Source organism: Manis javanica, chromosome 5 (genome assembly GCF_040802235.1).
Source record: "Manis javanica isolate MJ-LG chromosome 5, MJ_LKY, whole genome shotgun sequence".
NCBI classification, from domain to species: domain Eukaryota; kingdom Metazoa; phylum Chordata; class Mammalia; order Pholidota; family Manidae; genus Manis; species Manis javanica.
Window position 1 is genome coordinate 113831741 of NC_133160.1, and position 20536 is coordinate 113852276.

The 20536-nt window shown below is 43.4% G+C and overlaps 1 protein-coding gene across 3 annotated transcripts in view; it reads right to left on the reverse strand.

The window, feature by feature from the left end:
- Positions 1-540: 540 nt before the first annotated feature.
- PARM1 (prostate androgen-regulated mucin-like protein 1) overlaps positions 541-20536 on the reverse strand; it is a 109795-nt gene continuing 89799 nt past the window's right edge. For 2 of the 3 annotated variants that reach the window (XM_073237469.1, XM_037003289.2), the window contains exon 3: positions 541-4357. In XM_073237469.1, the coding sequence (XP_073093570.1) occupies positions 4191-4357 (167 nt within the window). In that variant the 3' untranslated portion in view covers positions 541-4190. Of the gene's footprint in view, positions 4358-15086; positions 15166-20536 lie in introns of all 3 variants that reach the window. The other variant, XM_037003288.2, reaches the window with a different exon arrangement.

The window sequence follows — 20536 nt, forward strand, 5'->3', positions numbered from 1 at the left end:
GTTCCAGTCCTCTTCTATGTTGCAGAACGTATAGGCTTTGTTGCTGCTGTTTGCTTCAGAATTGGCATAACCTTTGGTTAGCTTCTGAGGGCTGAAGTGGTGTTATGGATGATTGAAGTTGCTTGCTATTTAACTGTCAGAGAAGGATGGGTAGGCTGAACTTAATTTTTTGAAAGAACAAAGCAAGTATCAAATGTACTGCATGCTAATGCCAATATGCCTTAATATGATTTGATTAAGTATCACCACCTATTGACTGACTCAGTGTTTATGTTTACATCTGTTTGATAAGGCATGCTGTTAAGAGTAAAGTTAAGAGGTAAAATTGTAGCTTGGAAAGTTTCTCCATCAGAAAGTTTCTACATTCTTCAATTCTGTTTCAAGATCAGAGAGACCATCTTCCTCTGCAGAAAAAATTATTTATTGATGTGGGATAAATTATTTTGAAGAACAAGCCAGGGCTACTTAATGAGAGTACTTTTGAGCATATTAGCTGAATGGTCCGAAAAACAAAAGATATCAAAAAGTGAATCACCACTGTCAGATGAAAGCTTTTAACATTTTAATCGATATAACTATAATTAGTATACAATATGTCTTACAACAAATGTAGATACAGTAACATCAAATATCAGAGAAGTTGCACATCTTTCCATCTTTAAACGATGTCAGCTAACTCACTGCAAGGAGATGGCCTGGCACTGGTCTCTTGGTTAGCACTACTACCAATATTAACTAGCAGTTTAAAATCAAAGTTGCAATGGTACATTCATTTGCCAAAAAGAAGTTAAAGGCAAAGAAGGTGAATCAATGTGCAAATCAATGTGGCCTGGTTGCAAAATTCATTTCCGGGATGCAAGGGACTGAACCACACATCCTTGAAAGCAAGATGAAGGGCAAACAGATGACATCAAACCAAAGTCAACTCCACAAAGAACTCACACTTCAGGATGGTCAAGGCCAAAGGTCAACTGCTGGCAGTAACCACACTGTGTTACTTTAACCTCCTGGACCCTAGCTCAGTAGTCTGTGAGACCTGTGTCCTGGGCCATCTTTTCATTTGGAGATGGAAACCATCCCTCATGGTCCCAGGCAGGATAACCTGCAGTCAGCCGTCAGCCTCATGGGGGTAGCCTGGAGCTGTAACAGCTGTCTGATGTGGCTGCAATACAGCTATTGTTTTATAGATTTTAGTAAAAACAACACAGCACTATAACAACAAACAAGAAATTAAGATCACATATGTATCTATGTAATACTTAAAACGTTGATAAATATTTTTCTCCAGAAATTGAAAACACTGTAGACATGATTTTTATTAGTCCTCACAACACATTTGTGAGGTAGTGTGGGGTAAGAGCTGATGAAAGCATCATCCCCGTGTAAGAAATGAAGACACAAATGTCCAGGGAGGGCAGGAGACGTTCTCAGGGCCACAGGAGAAGAAAACAAGGTTGAATCTCACTCTTGCATCGTTTGCCGTCTGTGATCTAGAAGAGGCCGCTTGCCTCCCTACTGCTCTGACATCCCCTCTGGCATGTCATGACTAGGCCTACCCCTGATGGCATGTGCTTGTCTTCTATACACTGGAGCCTTTTCCCTTGGGTAGATGTGAACAGACTCTCTCCCTGAGGTAAAGGATGTCAGTAGTAAGCATATATTTCAGGGGTGTGTGTATTTTAAGCAACATTTGTTGAATAGTTGTTAAAATATTTTGGCCAACTCAAAAACAGAAAAATGCACTTGGCAAAATAAGGTTCAGCCTTTAGGTCTTTCATACTAACATAACAAGAAATGTTAGAGATTTTAAGGGCAGCTGTCACCTCCGCCTTAGGTCCAGGTCCCTCTCTCTGCTGTAAGGATTTGGAAGTGAAGAAGAGCAACAAACCCATCAAATGCTCCTGGACAACTGCAGTCTTTGGCGAGGAAAGATGCTTGCCAGGTCTGGGTTTCAGAACTGGTCAGGAGTTCCTGGGAAGAAGCTGGTCCTTCTGACCCTCTCTTTATGACTGAAGCAACATCCAGAAGAGCACCTCTCCAAAGGCGTTTCATGGACATTTTGTCAAGTATTTGTGGCTGGGGGAGGGAAAAAAGATGTGGACTGTCCTGTTCTTATTGAATTGTCCTTCGCTGTACTGAGACTTTAGAAAGGGGGTCAGGGTAGAGAACAGGTCCAAGCATGGCCAGAGGGGACACCCTTGGTCACTCCTGGACATTTTTCTGAGAATGTTCACTCTGTTTTTGTTTTTAATAATCAGAATTCCTGGAAACCTACTTTTCTCATTACACTCCTGTTGTAAAATACCACTGGCGGTTTCTCATTCTCCTTTGGTGCCTAAGGAGCGTAGGATTAATTTCTTTTCAGAGTGTGCGATAGCAGGTTGTGGAAAGTGGCACAGATTCTAGTGTCTCTGACACCAGAGAGGATTAAAGCAGTGTGGCTACTGTGGTTTTCATGTCAGTGCCTCGCTGGGCTGCAGTGAGTGACAGGGTGAGCCAAGGGTCAAATTTCTGGAAACTAAACAGACTCATGGCAGAGGGTCCACATTTAATAAATAAAAATCGATCCAGTTTCAAGTTCTTTATGACATTGCATGACAATATAATACATTTTGAAACAGGACCCAATGTATGTTTTCTACCCCATAAAATCAGAACATAAGACCCTGGTTAATGTTACAGGAGGACAGTTTTAGCCATGAACCAACCTACCTAGAAAGCAAAGAGAAATGAAAAGGCAATCACGCATTGCCCCAAACAACCCATTCACTGACAAACTGAATACTTTTTAGACCAAATGTTACATCATTTCCTTTAAAAATAAAAAATATTTCTAATCTGGGAGGTTTCGTTTTGTCACAATGGGCATCACAATCAATCAGGGTTTCTCAAACCCAGCACTCCTGGTATTTTGGGCCAGATGATTCCTTGCTGTGGGCTTTCCTGTGCCTCGTGGGATGTTCACTGCACCCATGGTCTCTACCTGCCAATAACACCTCCCAGTTGTGACAATCAAAAATACCACCAGACTTCCAAATGTTTCCTGGGGGAAGCAAAATTGCCCACTGGCTGAGAACCACTGCAGTAAATGGATGCCTGCAAAGGTGATCAGTTCTCTCTCAAAATTTGTGATAATGAGTTTTAAGACTGTATCAGGAGGGTTCATTTCTTAAAGGGCAGAATTAGTACAGTAGGTGTATGGGAAGAATAATAGATTAATCATGGTGTCTGTTTCCCGTGCAGATGCCTCAATGAGCAATTGCAGACAGACAAGTCCAATTTTTTTTTAAAACAGGTTACAGCCATTAGCCAACAGACAGCAAGGCAGTGAACTAGCTGCTCTGTGGTTATGAAGGAGGATTCTATGGGCTCCTCCAAGCAGTGGATGTCTCTGACAGTTACTGAGGGCTGACTCCCACATTCCCTAATGAGGTGCTCAGGGCACATCAGCCCCTCCCCACCACCCCCACTGTACACTCACTCCACACGCCTCTCTCTTGCTCTTCCATAACTAAACTCATCTCCTAGCCTTCTCCTATGGGACCACAGCTCCACTGAAACCTTGTGGCTGGATTCCTGCTGCAGCTGATTAGAAAGGGCATCCTTAGCAGAGATGGGTAGAGGCAAGCTGCGATCTGATAGCAACATGCTACTTGGCCCCTTGGCCTGCTAGCCTCCTCCAGGCACTGTCTGGTTTCCTCTTTCATTAATTAGGCAGCTGAGAAGCTGGGATCCAGCTTGTAGAGCCACAGGTATCCTGTCAGACACAACCAGATAAACAAAGATTTTAAAAAAGAATCTGAGAAACCCTTGTTTCCATGCCTTCAGGATGAAATCTTCCCAGGGCTCATTTCCTTTCCCCTCATTGAGATTTTATGTAATTTCCTAAAAAAAAGTTTAAGAAATATCACAAACAAAAAGTTGCCCTGAAAGTAGCCCCCGATGAAAGAACTGTATCCCTCTCCTCTGTCCTCGGCGTGGGTCCTGTGGTGGGTACAGGGCCTCCCCCTTGGTGGTTGGGCCTGGCCAGCTCCAGTTGGCCCCTTTCAGCTGCAAATCAGCCTTACTCACCTTTAAATAATGGTTCTTTTTTGGACCAGAAAGGGGAAGTTGTAGCAGCCAGCAGAGAGGGAGGAAAACAAAACAACCATACCAACAAAACAGGGCTTAAGATTGTCGCTTGATGCGCATCAGGTTCTTGTTATTAATTCTAGTGGATAAGCACTTATAAATAAGGAACAGTTATTCCTTATCCCAGGACACGTTCCTTTGTTAGGAGTCATCATACAGAGGATTGTTGTAGTTTCCCCAGGACCCATAGTCGTGGTCATCCAAAAGCCTTCCGTAGGACGAATGCCTGGTGGGAAGGACAGGAGGATCATGGTTACTTGGAGAAGTTGCTCAATTGAGCACAGATGAGGCCCCTGCAGGCTGAACTGGGAGGCTTACAAGGCCTGAAAGAGGGAAGACATGATTCTTCCACAAGGACTTGGATACAGACCCAGCAATGGTGGAGGCCCCAGTCTACAAACACCCTTGAGTTGTGACTGATGAGTGTTGCTTTCCACTGAGACCAGCTGGATCTTTGTCTCACTCCTTGACCTTCAGAGCTAGAGAAGGAAGGGGCCCCATTTCCACAGTTACTTAATGAGAAGTAAGGGGTAAGGGAAGGTTGCATTCTTGGCATTTCGACTTAGATCCTGGACTTAATTTTTGCAGAAATATTAATGACACAGCCACACCCACGCTGGCACGCACCACCCCTCCTGACATTTACATAGTGTTTTGCAATCTACAAAGTGCTTCTGTGTTTTGTTTTCACTTGGTCCCAAAATAAAACCATGGGGCACGTATTGTTTATCCTTATTTCTCTGATGAGGAGAAAATGGGGCTCAGAGGTGTTAACTGACATGCCAAAGTCATCCATTTGAGCTGTGAGTCAAATCCCACCTCCTGGGTCTAAATCCCAGAGTTGGATTAGGACCTTAATTCAATGGCAATATAAGGTTAAACAGGCTTTGGTGGGTCATTCTAGGAACCTGTCCCACAATTAATATTATTTCTATAAGAAACTGAGATCAGAGTTATCACTCCTCTGTTCAAACTTTGAATGGCTCCCCATCTCACTCAGAGTAAAAGCCAAAAAAGTAATGCATTATTGTGGTTTGCAAAGTTCTATAGGATCTGACCCCTGTTACTTAGTTCTGAGCACATCAGCAATTGTTCCAGTCCCTCCTGCTCCCTTTGCTCCAACCACACTGGCCTCCTGGCTCTTGTCCTTCATTCCAGCCACACTCTTGCCTCAGGGACTTTGCACTTACTGTTCCCGCAGCTTGGAACAACTGTCCTCCAGATCTCTGCATGCCACATTCCCTAATCTCCATAGAATCTTTGCATGAATGTCTCCTCCTCATGAGGCCTTTCTTAAAAACTCCATTTAACGTACCACTTCCACCCCCAGCACCCTGGCTTAATTGTTTGCATACTCAAAATCTTCTAACATACTACTTAATTGATTTGTTTATTCTGTTATGACCTCTTTCTCATGTCTAAACTGTAGTATGGATGGTTTGTTTTGCTATCTCCAGCACCTAGAAGAATTATCTAGTACACACTAAGTCTTCAATAAATGTGGAAGGAAGAGTGACTGGAAGAAAAAGTCCTGAAACAGCCAGTCTGTTCCCAAGTTGGGAGCTTCCCACAGAGGATTATAGTCATTCTAAGACTAAAATTAATGACAGGGTTGTAAGAACATCACAAAATAAGCATTTGGTGACTCTGAGGTCCACACTAGAATGTGAATTATTGCACCTTGCCACTGGAAATCATGTCTGCTATGTATAGTAGAGATAAACATGCCCGTGGCCCCTTCCCCCATTTTTTCTCATCTAGATATGAAAATGAAGCAAAATGAAAATACAATCTGAGAGGCACAAAAAGGATTTACTATACTTACATCTGTTGCTAAAATAATTGCTGTAGCTCTTCTGAAGCTTATGTATGCCAGGTATGTGAAAAGAGATGATCTGTTGCAAATAACTAGGCCCCTGCTGTGTTGAGATGCTTAGCCTTCCAAATTCTGATTCTGTCCTGCAGATTGGCTCAGCTGAGCAGTCTACACACTTGGAAACATGAGGACGTTCCATAATACACTTGTTTTCCCTAACAGACCACATTCACCTCTGTGGGTGTGAGAAGGAAAGACTCCACATGTAACTCACCCCTGGTCTCCTGATGGACAGGAGCAGGGGAGGCCGTGTTTGGTAGATGAGGTCACTTGGCCATCTCTTGCCAACAATCCCCCACACTGAACGCCTCTAATTCAAATCAAATCCTTTAACAGGATGGTTGAGAAATGGAAGCTATAGATTGACCAAGTAAAAACCTGGTAATTACAAGACTGGAGCCAGGCCTGCATTTCAGCATGACTTATTGTTGCAAGTCTGGCCAGCATCCACCTGATAATCATGTTCCTTTATTGATAGGGTACTCCTTCCTCACCTTCGAGGAGTAATTGAACTTCTCACAGAGTTTTTATATCAGATTATTTTATTTCCATAAATATCTGTTGGGTCAAGAGATGTATGTCCTTGAATATATTTTTAAAACCCTGTTTCTTCATCTATAAAATGGAGAGGCTTAAAAAACATTGCATTAGAGGTGTTAGGAGGATTACATGACGTAATGCATATAAAAGGCCTGGCACACAGTAGATGCACAATAAAGGCTGGCCAACATTGCTTTTGAATTTTTATTTATAATGAAACTTACACCAAGCACATGGCAAGTCTGCAAATAATAAAAAAGGGCATGGACTCTTTCCCTCCAGGAACTCTGGAGACTACACCCCAGGCATAGTATAAAACCAGCTTCTTATATTACTGTTATTCGGACATTTGAAAACTATTATGCTGAAGTGGGGTCAGAAGATTAAAAATGTCCTGGTCTTCAGGTTTTACTGCTTATAGTTATTTTAGGGAGACTATTTGATCAGAGCTGTACCTGAATCTGCTGTATTATAAGAGACATCTATTACACAAACACTGGTAAGATAAAGGACAAAGACGGATCTTTAATTTTCTTTTGCCTTCTTATTCGGATGAACAGTGAGTTGAACAAAATACTGATAAATGAGGAAAGTGAAGCAAGAGCTATAGCTAAGTCATATATGGGAATGTACAGAACCCGTAGGGCTTAATATATTAATGAGCCTAAACAAGAAGAACAGGGTGTACTGGGATTCAAGCCAGGTTTGGATAAACCCAAAAATACTGTAGAAAGAGTAAGACAAATACATGTGTGTGTATGTGTGTGAAATATGAGGAGAATAATTAATTGGCATTGAAAACTATCTCTCTAGGTCAGAACTTCTTAAATCATGGTACATTTTAGATGGAAATGGGAGGTTTTCAGATTGGCATTTGTGGAGTCCAAAAGGTCAAAAAACTCCCACTCCCAGGATTAGGAAAGTGGGGCACAGGAATCTGAATGAGCTTGTCCTCGTGATACAATGGTAGAGCTGGTACTAACACCTAGTCTCCTGGCTCCGTATTGCAACACTGCTTCATCTAATTTCAGTGTGAATAGCAGTCAGTCTGAATGACATCACTGTCAGGTCACAGCAGTCTCGTTCAGTAAATTTCTTCATAAAGACTGGTACCCATGCAGCACAGTGAAGCTCCCATTTGCTGGGCCTTGGGTCCTTTTGACGGTAAACCTCCTGGGGGCAGACTACCTCTTACTTTTAATTTTCTGAACATATAGTATGTTGCTTTTGATGCAATGGTCTGTCTAAATAAATATGATGGTAACTGTTGACATCCAGTATATATGGAGTTTGCTTGGTCATTAATGGCTGGGATCAGCATGGCCCGTGACAGTTCATTGTGTCATGTAACTATGGCAAAGTGAAAATATCTTAGTACAGCACACAAAGGGCCAAGTCACCGTTTTGACCTTAAATATAAGAAGAGGAAAGAGAATTACACTCTCATGCAATGATGTGGCTTTAAAGCACTCAGCATAGTGCTTACAGTCCCTGGTAATCAAGGGCACTGTGCTTACTGTCAATGCTGTCCTACTGTATTGCACGATTTAGTGAGCAGAAAGCAGAACTCGAGGGGGACAAAATAGGGAATGATTTATGTTAAGCCCTGGCCTTGTTGCTTCCTTCTCCCGTGGCTTTGCTCTAATAGGAAGCAGCCCCCCTACTCCCTCCCTCCCTAACTGTTGGTGACAACTCATATATGTGATGGTGACATCTGTGGGTTGAGTCATTGTCCAAAACTGTAAACTTGTCTTTGAAAATGAATGAGGTGTTTTACTGTCCTTGTTTTGGAACAAACTTATTTTATAAGGGTCTCTTTTATAAGGATCAACCCCATTCTCCATCAGGTCTCCAACTTGGTTTATCGCTGCACCTCCCAAAGTCCTTTCCTCTTCAGGCAATCAAGTCTTGTCATTCAATCATTAGTGCTTATTATGTGCTTAGAAGGTGGGATATAAAGATGAATAAGATATGGCTTAGTGCTGGGGAAACACAGCTGAACTGGCAGCTCATTAGTCATTAGTCATTAAGTCCTATACTCTTATCATCCATTAGCAAAGCCAGTTTGGTGCTGTCACTGTCTCCTTTGTTTCCATTGGTGGCTTTCTTTCTCTGACTGTCATTCCCGGCCAGACTCTTTCATTTAATTATTCACTGAAATCTGGCCATCTATCAGGACCTATTCTGGGGGTGGGGAACGCCTCAATGAACCAAACAGACCAGAATCCCTGTCTTAAGGGAGCTTCCATTTGAGGGGGCCCAGACCCAATATATAAGAGGTGAATAACAATAGGGTGTATGGTAATACATGCAATGGAGGAAAATAAAGCAGGGAAAGGGAATGAGGAGTGTGGATGTGAGGTGGGGACTGTGATTTTGAATATGGTGATCAGAAAATGGCTCCCTAAGGTGACATTTGGGCAGACCTGTAAAGGAGCAGTGGGGTGAACCATGTGGAGGCCTGAGAAATACCCTACAGACAGAACAAGTGCAGAGGCTCTGAGTCAGGAGTGAGCAACACATCTGTGTGGTAGCTACTGAACTCTATGGTTTTTTCAAAACAAACTTTGATTTTAGGTTTATAGAAATATTGCAGACAGTACAAAGAATTTCCATTTGCTCCTCACCTAGCATCCCTTGATGTTAACATCTTACATAACAGGGCACATTCATCAAAACTAAGAAATTAACATTGCCAGCCACAGTTTTGAAGCTAAGAAGAGTGTGACCATTAGGGCTGAATTTATTTGCCCACAGTAGCAAGCAGCAGAATGAGGATCATAATGTAGGAATCCTATCAGTTCTGCCTTCTTTCCACCAAAATTCTAATGATAGAAACATTGCAAACATTCATTTTTAAAGTGCTCTTTCCATTGTCTGGGTTTCTTTTAAAAAGCAGCTGCGTTCAAAGTTATCTTTAAACAATCCCTTTTACTTAGAAGGGGAAGATAAAATTTGTTTATTTAAAATTATTTGTGAATATCATACTCGCAGACACTTGTCACAGAGAAGCCTGCGCCTTGGCACACTGGGACACAAATCCCTTTGTGAACAAATTTAGAGTCATGAGATAACCAGTAAAAATCTATAGCTCAACAGATTCCCATGGCTTTCCTTTCTCTAAACCTCATTTCTTTTGATTTGGAATAATCGATATAGCTGCTGCACCCTAAATTTTCCTACCCCAAATCATTCCCTCAGCCAACAAATATTTATCATACAATGATTCAGGTACTGCCAGAGGATTTATATCCTCCTAGTGGAGGAAACTGGCCAGAGAACACAACGATTCCAGTACCAGGCAGTGGGTGGTACAAAGGGGGTATGTGTGGAGGGGATGGGGAGGAGGCTTCTCAGATAGAGTCTCTTCTGAGCTACACAACTTGGAATTAGCCAGATAAAAGAGAAGTGAACCAAACATTGGGAAAGAGGGGCAGCATGTTCAAAGTAACAAAGGCATGAAAGAGCAGGGCACTATATCTGGGAAACTAGAGCAGAATGTGTGTGGGGGTGTTGGGGGATCAGAGGAGGGCAGTGTTACTCAGAGTTTGGTCCTCAGACTAGCATCACTGACATCACCTGTGAACTGGTGAGAAGTGCCAGTGCACGGGCCCCATGCTGACATTCTGAATCAGAATCTAGGGGGATGAGACCCAGGAAACTGTTTTTAATAAGCTCACCTGTTGATTTTCATGCATTTTAAAGTTTGAGAACTACTAGATAACATATCAGTTAGACCTACAGAACACCAAAAGCAGATCTGAAAATGTCAACCTACTGATGACAAATTCTAAAAGATCTTAGACTTTACAGCTGACTGGGCCTACTCTTTAAACCTAACAACCAGAAGGAATCCAATTGTATAAAAAATATTCACTGGAAGACTTAAAGCAAAACAGGTGACTTCTAACAAGATGCCTTAAGAGCCAGGCTCCTTTGTGTTTATAAATCAAAATGTAGTTTTGTGAGGTGAACAGCTCATGTTGTCTCTCTGGGTGACCAGCACACCTAATTATAGCAGCATCCACGTTGCTGGCAATAGCAGATACGGTCTCCTGTGTAGGAGATTATCTCGTGGCAGAACAGTTTTGAGCCAATTTAAACAAAATAAAACCAACATACCTCATTCGTCAATCATCACTAATTAAAGATACCCTTCTGCAAGAAGCAGGCAGGGCCTTTACTTTCCTTTAAAGTCACAAATAAGCCCTGGAATAAAGACTGCTCAGAGATCATTTCTATTTATGAATGTATAACATGGATGCACCTTCCCAAGTAGTATTTAGAAAAAGCACCATTAAAACTGCCAGAATGGAACATGGAAGTCTGCCCATCAATGCATACTTAGAAAACTGAGCTCCCTTCTCCTTTGAGTCCCCAAATGCCAACTCACTGGGACTGCTGGTGGCTCCATTTTACTGAGCGCCCAAGTAGGAAGCACTGTTTTATATCAACAGTTACAGCAAGGACAGTAGTTGGCCCTAAACATGGCCCTCATCCTGTGCCTCATGCTGAATGTGTATCTGTATCATAAATTAATCCTCATAACAATCCTAACTTAGGTATTAGTATGATAGTTCCATTTTGAAAATGAAGGCACTGAGCACAGAGTGATTAATGAACTTGTCCTAAAGTCCATGTTCCTGACCACCATGCTATATGGTCTCTCTGGGTAATGCTCTACACTCATGACTTCATCTTCAGGTGTTTCTGGCTCTATTTTTGCAGATGAAGAAATTAAAGATCAGGGAGGTTACAATTTGTCCAAGGCCCAAACACATAAGTAGAAGGGTCAGTACTGGACCTGTCGGCAGAGAGCCCATTTCTCCCCCCACACATCATGCTGTTGGCTACCATGGGGGACTGATAGGAGAGAAAACCCCTGAAGATTCAGGGATCCTTGTTTTTATAAGCTGCATCCCCAAGTGGCTTAGATTATGGAAAGATGTGATTCTTCAGGCAGGGGGTAGTATGACAAAACTAGGGGTCACGGTTCCTTAAAGAACAGGAGTGTGAAATCAGATGGCTAGTGAGTTCACTGATGCCTTCGGAAGGAATTAGAAGTGGGGAAAAGGTGAAACTACTGAGGCGCTGTTAGCTGAGCTTGTAAGGCATGCCCTGTTTCTGGTTGTGAGGCTGCCCTACAAGCTGACTCCTCTTTTGCCTTTGCTGGGACATTGGCTGGGCCAGGGCGATAGCCCGTGGTTTCAGGCCAGAAGCTAATGGTTCCCTCATGTGCTTTGATTTCAGTCACTTGCTTCTCCAGCCAATTGAACTAAAAGACCACAGACAACAGTCCTCTTGTCATGTTATTGTTCTCAGAAATCTGGGACAATAGGAGTGGAATAAATTTCCAACCAAGGCAAAACCCAACCTTAAGTAAACACACACACACACACACACACACACACATACACACACACACACACACACACACACACACACACACACACACACACACATCAATTAAGCCAAATGTATTTTTGATGAATGACTAGTGTGGCTTTCCAAGAATCTGGCAAAATAACACATTAGGGGTTTTAGCAAAGCCTTAAGATTCATGAAAGTTATTAAACCCCTTATGTTATCATTTTGCTGAAATAATTATTAGAGCAGCAGATAGGGGCTTTCCTTAGGGAGTTTCTAAACAGTCTGATCACTTTATTCATACTTAACTTTGTAGTGTAAAAGATAAATAACAACCTTACACTTACACTACTGAAGGCCTTTCTACATTTGCGAGAGAGAGGACCTATATGCAGGGGAGAAACAATGACTAATTTAATTATTGGCTGAATTTATCTAGTGTTGAGAATGCCTGGAGAAAACATACTTTAAGTTTTAAAAATAAAATGTTCTATAATTATAATCAGTGTTCTTTAGAATGAATTTTAGTTGTCCAAAATTCTGCTAGCAAAATTCTCCAAATACTGAAAGTTCTGTGATGTCCAGGCTGGGCCTCCTCACTGATATAACCCCAATGCTTAGAAGAGTGCCTGACACATGATTATGTTTAGTAGCTACCAAGATCCTGTCCTGTGGGGGTTCCTTCTAGTTGACTACTTTGATAATGATGGTGGCAGTGCTAAACCAGCACTGTCCATTAATCCTTTCAAGAATGCTACCAACTAGTTAAAATTTACAGGCCTTATTTTACAGGAGAGGGAAGTGAGTATTAGTGAAGCTCCAAAACATGTTCAGGTCACACTAGAGCCTGCTAGAAAGTGGTAGAGCCAGGATTAAGGTCTCTCTGCTTCTAGAGGCTGAATCCTTGATCACTATTCTAGACTGCCTGTCTATAGTCAGCAGTATGTCTGAGATGGTAAACATGATTTCTTGCCCAGAGTCATGAGGAAGAGGCCTTAGGTTATTTCAACATCATTTTTTGCAAGTGTGTAGCAAGAGGTAAGTGTTTCTGTTTTGCTCTACATTCCAGGTGTATTTTTGGTGACATAGCCCTTCAGAGACTCACCATTGGTGATTCCAAAACCACTCTGAAGTTTCTCTGTAAGTTCCCTTTGTGCCCACTCCTACCTCTGCACAAAGAGAACTGTTACAAAGTGGGAAGGAGGTTCCCAGACTAGTTCATAACATTCAGTTTAAGGCATAATTAAAGACAGTGTATCTGCAGTGATAAAGTAGTAATAAACCAGATGGAAACAAGTACCATTCAGTAAGATATATTTCATATATTTCATAAAATATTTCTCATATAAGCCACTCAAGGAAATATAGACTTCATGTATAGAAAGATTTTTCTAAATTACAAAGGAGACAAGGATGCTTCTATAAGGGCTTGTAGATACAGGTAACACTAGCCCTTTAATTCCAATTTCTCTTTGTAATCTAGCTTTCCTGCTCTTACGCCTTAGATATGGATGATGTTAAGAAGGTACTCTCATACTTGACACCACCATTAGATTGATGTGTGCATACTTAGAACAGAAGATGGAGGGAGAGAAAAGGGGAAGAGGAAGAGAGAGTTGACTATGGGTGTCTGTCCTGGCTGAGGTGACCAGAGGAGAGGTGAGAGGGCAGCAAAGGGGATGTGAGCATAGTGATGGAAATTTAAGCATGTGAACTCCACGTGGGGAACCAGGGTGGGAGGGAAGAACAGGGCGCGACTTCTTGAGGAAGTATAGCTGCGGGAAAGAGAAGCAAATCGAGAGTGTACACGTGTGTGCACCACAGTGCCTCTGTGACTATTCTATGTTCACTTGTTCACTTGTTCAATTAATGGAGCATCTTCTTTGTGCCCAGCACAGTGCTCACTGATAAAGTATGAGTTCTCATAGAGCTTACATTTTTGAGAGGAAAAGAGACAATAAACAAGCGAACAGAAAAAAAGTAACAGTGGTAAGAATCAGGATAAAAGTACTTGGGGCACTAAGAGAATAAATAACAGGGACACCACCGGAAGGGAGGTCTTCCAGAGTGTGTGATAAGTAAGCCTCGTGTAAAGAACAGCTGGAGAAAAGCATTTCAGAGAGACGGACCAACCAGAGCCACGGGCCTGGAAGAGAAAAAGAACCTGGTATGTTTTGAGAATTGGACAGAAAGCCAGTGTGACCACAGCCCAATGGTTAAGACAGGGAGAGATGTGATAAGCAAGGAGAGGGAGCAGGGGCTGGCCCATGAATGACCTTGAGGGCCAAGCTGAGGGGTCAGAAGCTAATGCCAAGTGCACGGGGAAGCCACCATAGAGAATATGCAGGAGGTCAGGGGATGGCTGTGCTCATCTTGATGGCACATGTCCTTCTATCCCTTCTTTCAGGCACTGCACAGCCTGGCAAATAAGACTGTCACTTGACATTTGGCATCTTACCTGTGAGGACACAGTGTGAGTAATGTGGTTTTGAATTTTTGGGATTTCACAGAGCAGCAGACAATAAAAGTAGGGGCTTCCCAGAATAGTGAAGCTTCGTATTTGGCTAAGGAAAGTAAAAACTCAGCAATGATCTGTGATCACCTTCATTTCATAAAAGAAAAGATATTCTAAAACCAAAAACTTAAGGACATAATCTCAAGGGAAAAACACCAATTTCATAGAAAATGCTACACTTTCCTTCTATTTTCAACCTCTGCTTTAGAGCCAGTGGAACTGTCCTCCTTACAGACTGGTACATATCCACATATCAGTGTTCAGAAAATCAGCATTTAGGACTCACTGAGTTCACCCCTGCCCCCATTTCACAGTACAGAAATGAAGCACTGAGGTCAGGAGGCGTGCAGCTCTCTCGGGGCGATGACGTGAATTAAGGCAGAGCACCAAAGCCTCAGCGTCCTGGCGCCAGGTTCACCCTCAGTCCATTATGTCATCATGCTGCATGTTTTAGCTTATTTCTTCTGCACTGCCAAGGGTCAGATCCTGTACCATCTATTCCTGTCTTGTGTGGAGCACTCTGGTGGTTTCACGCCCCTGCCAATATTTCTGAGAGCTAAGATACTTATCAGGAAACAGGCACTCAGCAAAACACCTCTGAGCCTGGAGCCCGACAAAATGGAATCTCTTCTTCATAAAGAATAAAGTGCATCTCACCTGATCTTCAGATACGCTGCAGCTCCGAACACCAACAACACGACAGCAATGACTGTCACTGTAATGGCGGCGATGCTGCCTGAAGGAGGGAAGCGCAGGGAGGAGGATGAAGTACTCTTTCAGATCAGTCTGCACACAGGTCAGGGTGAAAATGACACCCAGCAGCTTAATTCTGTTACCGAAACACTGCTCATGCTAGGTGAGGTTTGCTGTAAACATAAGGTCAAGTCTGGTAGGTAACACTAGTTTTTGCTTGTAGAAATAACCACGTGTAATTATAAAGTAATGTGAATGTTTTATTTGCAGTTTGAAATCTGGTTCTTAATTGGCAGTTAAAAAAAAGAAACAAACCTTTGAGCATGTAGCCTTGTAAGAATAACCATATTGCTTCCAAAGATGACTACTTTAAAGTACAACACTCTTTTTGTGTGAACTTTGGACTAATACTGTATACACTTGAGTTTTATTTCACCTTAGAAATGCCAAGAATCAATTGGGCTCTTGTCCTCTAACGGTACATGTGACTTTTTGGCACTAAACCCAGTGTTAGGGATGCCGTTTACTTTTTCAGGCCACTGGGAAATTATTTACAATTTCAACAAATGAGTTTAAACATACTGGAACATTCTTAAACACATTGGAAGGAGCATCAGAAATCTGGAGTCTGACTACATGGATTCAAGTGTGGTTCTACCATTACTAGCAGTGTGACCAAAGGGCTGTTTACTTAACTCTGCTGACTCATACACCTCTCCCCTGCAGTGAGGGAGAAAGAGGTGCTGCTGTACCCTCTCACACAACTTTACTAGGATTAAATGAGATGCCATATGCACCAAGCTAAAGCCCTACCCAGAATGTTCCCTCCTGCCTATCTCTTATGTACTAGATCTCAAAGGTGAGGGACCTGCCTCACATTTTTGGAGAGTTGTCATAATTAGATTGTATTTCCATTTCTCTTTTTATTTCTTTCCCTCTCTTATGAATGGCTTTTGTATATTGTTCTTCCCATTAGCCCTTCCATCAAAGCAATTCGAGTGGAGCTAAGAAGCAAATCAGTTTATTTATTGAGCTTTTAGTAACTCCTTGAAAGTTTCTGGGTGAAAGAAGGCTCCACAGACATCCACACTCCTGCTGGCTGTAATTTCTAAAGGAGAGCTGAGGTGGTCCATCGCTCACATTGAGGCTGGGACTCCAGCTTGATGTTGGCTCAGATCAACCATATTCCTTCAGAGCTGCCATGCTTCTGGACCCAGACGTGTGCATCTCCTTGCTTCTGGAATCCTTTAGAGCCAGGTTAGGATAACTATCAATGTAATTCTCTTCTCCTTCTTATTACAGTAAAGCCATAATTATGGCACTGAGTGCTCAAATGTGCAGACTGCGTCATGCTGAGGTCAGGTCCCCTTATGGAAAACTTCCACTTCCACGTTGAAAGGCTGCACTTAGCTTCTTGGCCTCCAAACCGTGCTGAGATTGGAACAACGCAAAGTTCGCTGAAGCCTCTTAACAGCGCTGCTAAGAGCTTGTGAAATGAGGATTATTACTGCTAGGTAAGGGGGTGAGGGTACTTCAAGGTTCAAAAAGATACAGTGATTGCAGTTAGGAGAAGTTTTAAAAACTGACCTTTACATTTAATATCCCTCTTTCAAAAAAATGGGTGAAGAGAAAGAGACTAGTTGGTTTCTCTTTAAGGGTTCTTTCTTGCCCCAGGATAGTTTAATATAGGAAAGTGTAGGTTTGACCTTTCTCAAAGTTTGTTGCCTAATTCGAGGCAGTTGGATTTCCTTCAACTCTGTGATTTACTGGATATATTTATATACTATCACTTTCTAAAGATAAATCAGGCAGTTCTCCAAGTTAAGTGCTGTTCTTTCTTTCTTTTTTTTTTAAATGGCAATTGATAGAGTGACCTGCTTCCCCTCTGTGTGGCTGGGGGCTGTCAGCAGTCCATGTAACCCCAGTCTTCAAATGGGGCTCTCGAGGTCATCCTTCCTTGCTCACAGGGGGTAGCCCCCGTGACCAGAGCTGGAATTAGCAGGTGATTTTCCACTTGATGTGGTGACAACTGAGTGCGGCTGGGCAAAGGGGCACTCCTGAGGGTTAGTACTCCCCAATAAAGGCCAAAAGGTGTGAGGTGAAACAGATGGTGCTTAAGTATGGAGACCACTTTATTAACTGTTTTGCCACCCACCCACTGGCTTTCCTCGGGGGGTGCCAGGCCCAGGCGCCAGGGTCCCCCAAAGGTGCAGCCTGAATCAGACCCTGCGCCCAGGAGGTCTTGTGTCTTGAGCGTGCTCGTGCTCTCCCTCCGCGCCAGCTGCTGCCTTCCGAAGCAGTGTGAACCTCACCCTGGGAAGTTCCACAGCTCAGGGCTCACTGTTTAAGAATCTGAGGGGCTGCTAAGCCAATGTTAGCACGACTTAATACGGTAACTGAAAAGGCTTGATTTCTTCCTTGTGAAACACAAGTCATTTCCCCTTGAGTTCTGCTTCAACTGGAATTCCCCTTCTCCTCCTCTCTCTTTTCTCAAGGCGGGGCAGGGAAGGGGAAGTGGGGAAGGTGTGGCTGGGGCAGGGGAAGCTCTGGCCTATCGGGAAGGTACAGACACTGGTGGGCGGTGCACTGAGAGTGCGGGATTGAAGGTGGGTGGTGTTTCAGTTCTGCGCTGGGATCTGTGAGTTACAGACTGAGTCACGCTATAAAGCCCTGGGGCCAGAAGAAATTAAGAGAGAATTGGAGGAAATTTATGTATATATTTTATAAGCTGAGATACAAGAATATTCCACTGTGCTAGCACATTCCACTCTGCCAGTATGTCCTGTCTGTCCAGAGCGTCGTTGAAGATGCATGAGCCCAAACCTCCTTGAATGCTGGGTCTCTCCAAAGGCTGACATTTCTCAGGGTGCCATTTCATCACTTTCAGAACAACCCAGAACAAAAATAAACAGGCTGAAGAATAACCATAGCTACATATGCAGGTGGCCACCTTAGGCTGGCACTGTGGCAAGAAACTTATAGCAATCATCTCATTTAATTCTCTTTGTGAGATGAGTGGAATTATTCCCATTTTACAGATGAGAAAGTTCAGGGTTAGAGCGATTAAGAACTTGATTAAGGTTTTACAGTCTGGTAAGTAATTAAACTAACATTTGAAACCAGGACTGTTTCATGCCAGGTTTTGTATTTTTAATCATTAATATACTGGATACTTTCTTTGGCCCTTTTCTCCTACTCTTTCTTCATGACCTAACTAAATATCCACCTTTCTGTGAAGCTTCCTGACACCCCCAAGCAAATTACAGTGCTGTGTGTTCTGAGCTTTTTTTATCTGCTTCTTTCAAACTGTTACATTGATGGGCTTCCCCAGGCAGATTCTAATCACATTCACCTTGCATCTCTTCCCCCCGCTTTGCATATCTTAGTTCGAGGAAGTCTCTATCCTGTACTGGGTACTTTATTCATTTATTTAATGTTGAGTGAATAAATGTAACATTGGCAAGTCAAAAAAATAGAAAGAGATCATTGACAGTTTTTGAGCCTAATTGCTGTGCTGAGAACGTTCCCAGGCAGCAGGCTCTCCACCTGCCCATTTTGGAATCCCCTGCTTCAGGTCTTACCTGAGTATCTACTCCTATGACTACAGTTACTGTCCAGCCACCGCAGCATATGCCTGTGAGTCCCCAAGGACCACTGAGCTGGAAGAGAGTGATTTTAGGAGGAACTGTATAAACAGTGTCTGATAATACCCTTGAAGTAGCCTGAGCAAACTCCCAGAAGGCCTTGCTCCTGCTCAGATCTGGACTCTGCCTGAGAAATGAGGCTGTGCTGTGGGGATCACTCGGTCCACTCTGACTCTGTTCTGTGCCCTGTACTGTCCTGGAATACACTATGGCACCATTTTAAGGGGACTTCCTCCCCACACCAGCCTCCCAGGCCAGCCATGCCCCCTCTTTTTACCACGGTCCTACTGGTCCTTCCCGGCCACACGGAGTCCTCCCCACTCAGAAGGGACTGTGCCCCTGCCCACACTCCTGCCCCTCTCCCTGCTGCCCTGCCACACACTTGACCTAAAGGGCCCTCTTGTCTTTCCCAGGCCTAGCGATATTTCCACACATCAAATGTTCCTCTGGGGACTCTTCTCATTGACGGATTTTATTTTCTCCCCACTTTAAACATGACAGAAACCTTGCATTTGACCTTGGCAGGATGCTTGCCAAACATATTCAAAATGAGAATATTAGGATGTGATGGAGTAAACCTGAACAGCCCCTGAAAGAGGTTCCCCACACTCTTTAAAAACATTACTGCACCGAGAGCTGGGGGCAGAGAAGGTGATGGTGGCAAGTTCCAGGGGTGGCAAAAAGGGGGGTGTCCTGCTGAGCACATGGGCCCCTGTGCCCACTTCCCTTCTCCTCAGAAGTCCAGCAGCCAGCTTATTTAGAATGCCCCTGCGAGAACTGCAACCAGTACCTGGGTATGTGTGTGTGTGTCTGATCTCTTTTGAGAAGTCTTTAACTAACCTCTCGACTATTTTTCAATATTTCTGCTCTTTTCTTTCCTCTTCCTGGGCCACAGAGTAGGTAGGAAATGGAGAGGAGGAGCAGGTGGCCACTTGAGAGTGTGTGGTGGCCCCCTCAGTCAAGGCCACCAAGAGGAAAGGAACATTTTGCCTCAAAGGAATTCTTTCTCTTTAAAAGCATGTGGCTGTGCATGTGCTGGAGGAGGGAAGGGGTGATAACTGGGCTTGAAGCCTCGACCTCTGTGTGTGCCCAGACCTCGGCTTATTATGCTAGGAAAAGGCTCTTCCATCTTCACAGCAGTGTGAAAAAGACAGCAGTGATAATAATAATAATAATAAACAACAATAATAAAAATATCAGCAATACTTTCTTATTCCTCTGGGCCACTGACTATTCTATAAACTTCATTCATTCCAATTTATGTAATCCTTATGAGAATTCTGTAAGGTAGGTGTCCTAACTGTGTCCACTTTGCATATGCGGAAACCAAGGCACAAACTGAGGGCCCAGAGCCACTTGGTGGGTAACTGGGCGAGCTGGGTGCAAGCGCAGGTTCCAGAGTCCGCGCTGTTACCCGGGGGCTCTCTGGCCACCTGGGCCCTCGGGACAGATGAGAGGCAGCTCGTGGGTAAGACCTGAAGCCCTGGGATGTTCTCCGTCTGCTTTCTGTCAGCTGCTCGGGAATCAGGCTTGAGTGGGGGCTGTGTGGTGGTTTGGGTCCTCTTGTAGGTCCTGGTGAAGGTGGATCAAAGCTCAATAATTCACATTAATCGGGAGGGGAATTAGTAAGAACAGACAACTGTCATAGAATGTGACCTAGTAATGTCCATGTACTGGTTTCTGGCATGTGCGCTGGTCCACAAACTGCTGAGATGTGCAGTGTGGTATAGCCCGTGAGCCAGGAGGGGATCAGAAGGGGAACTACAGTGC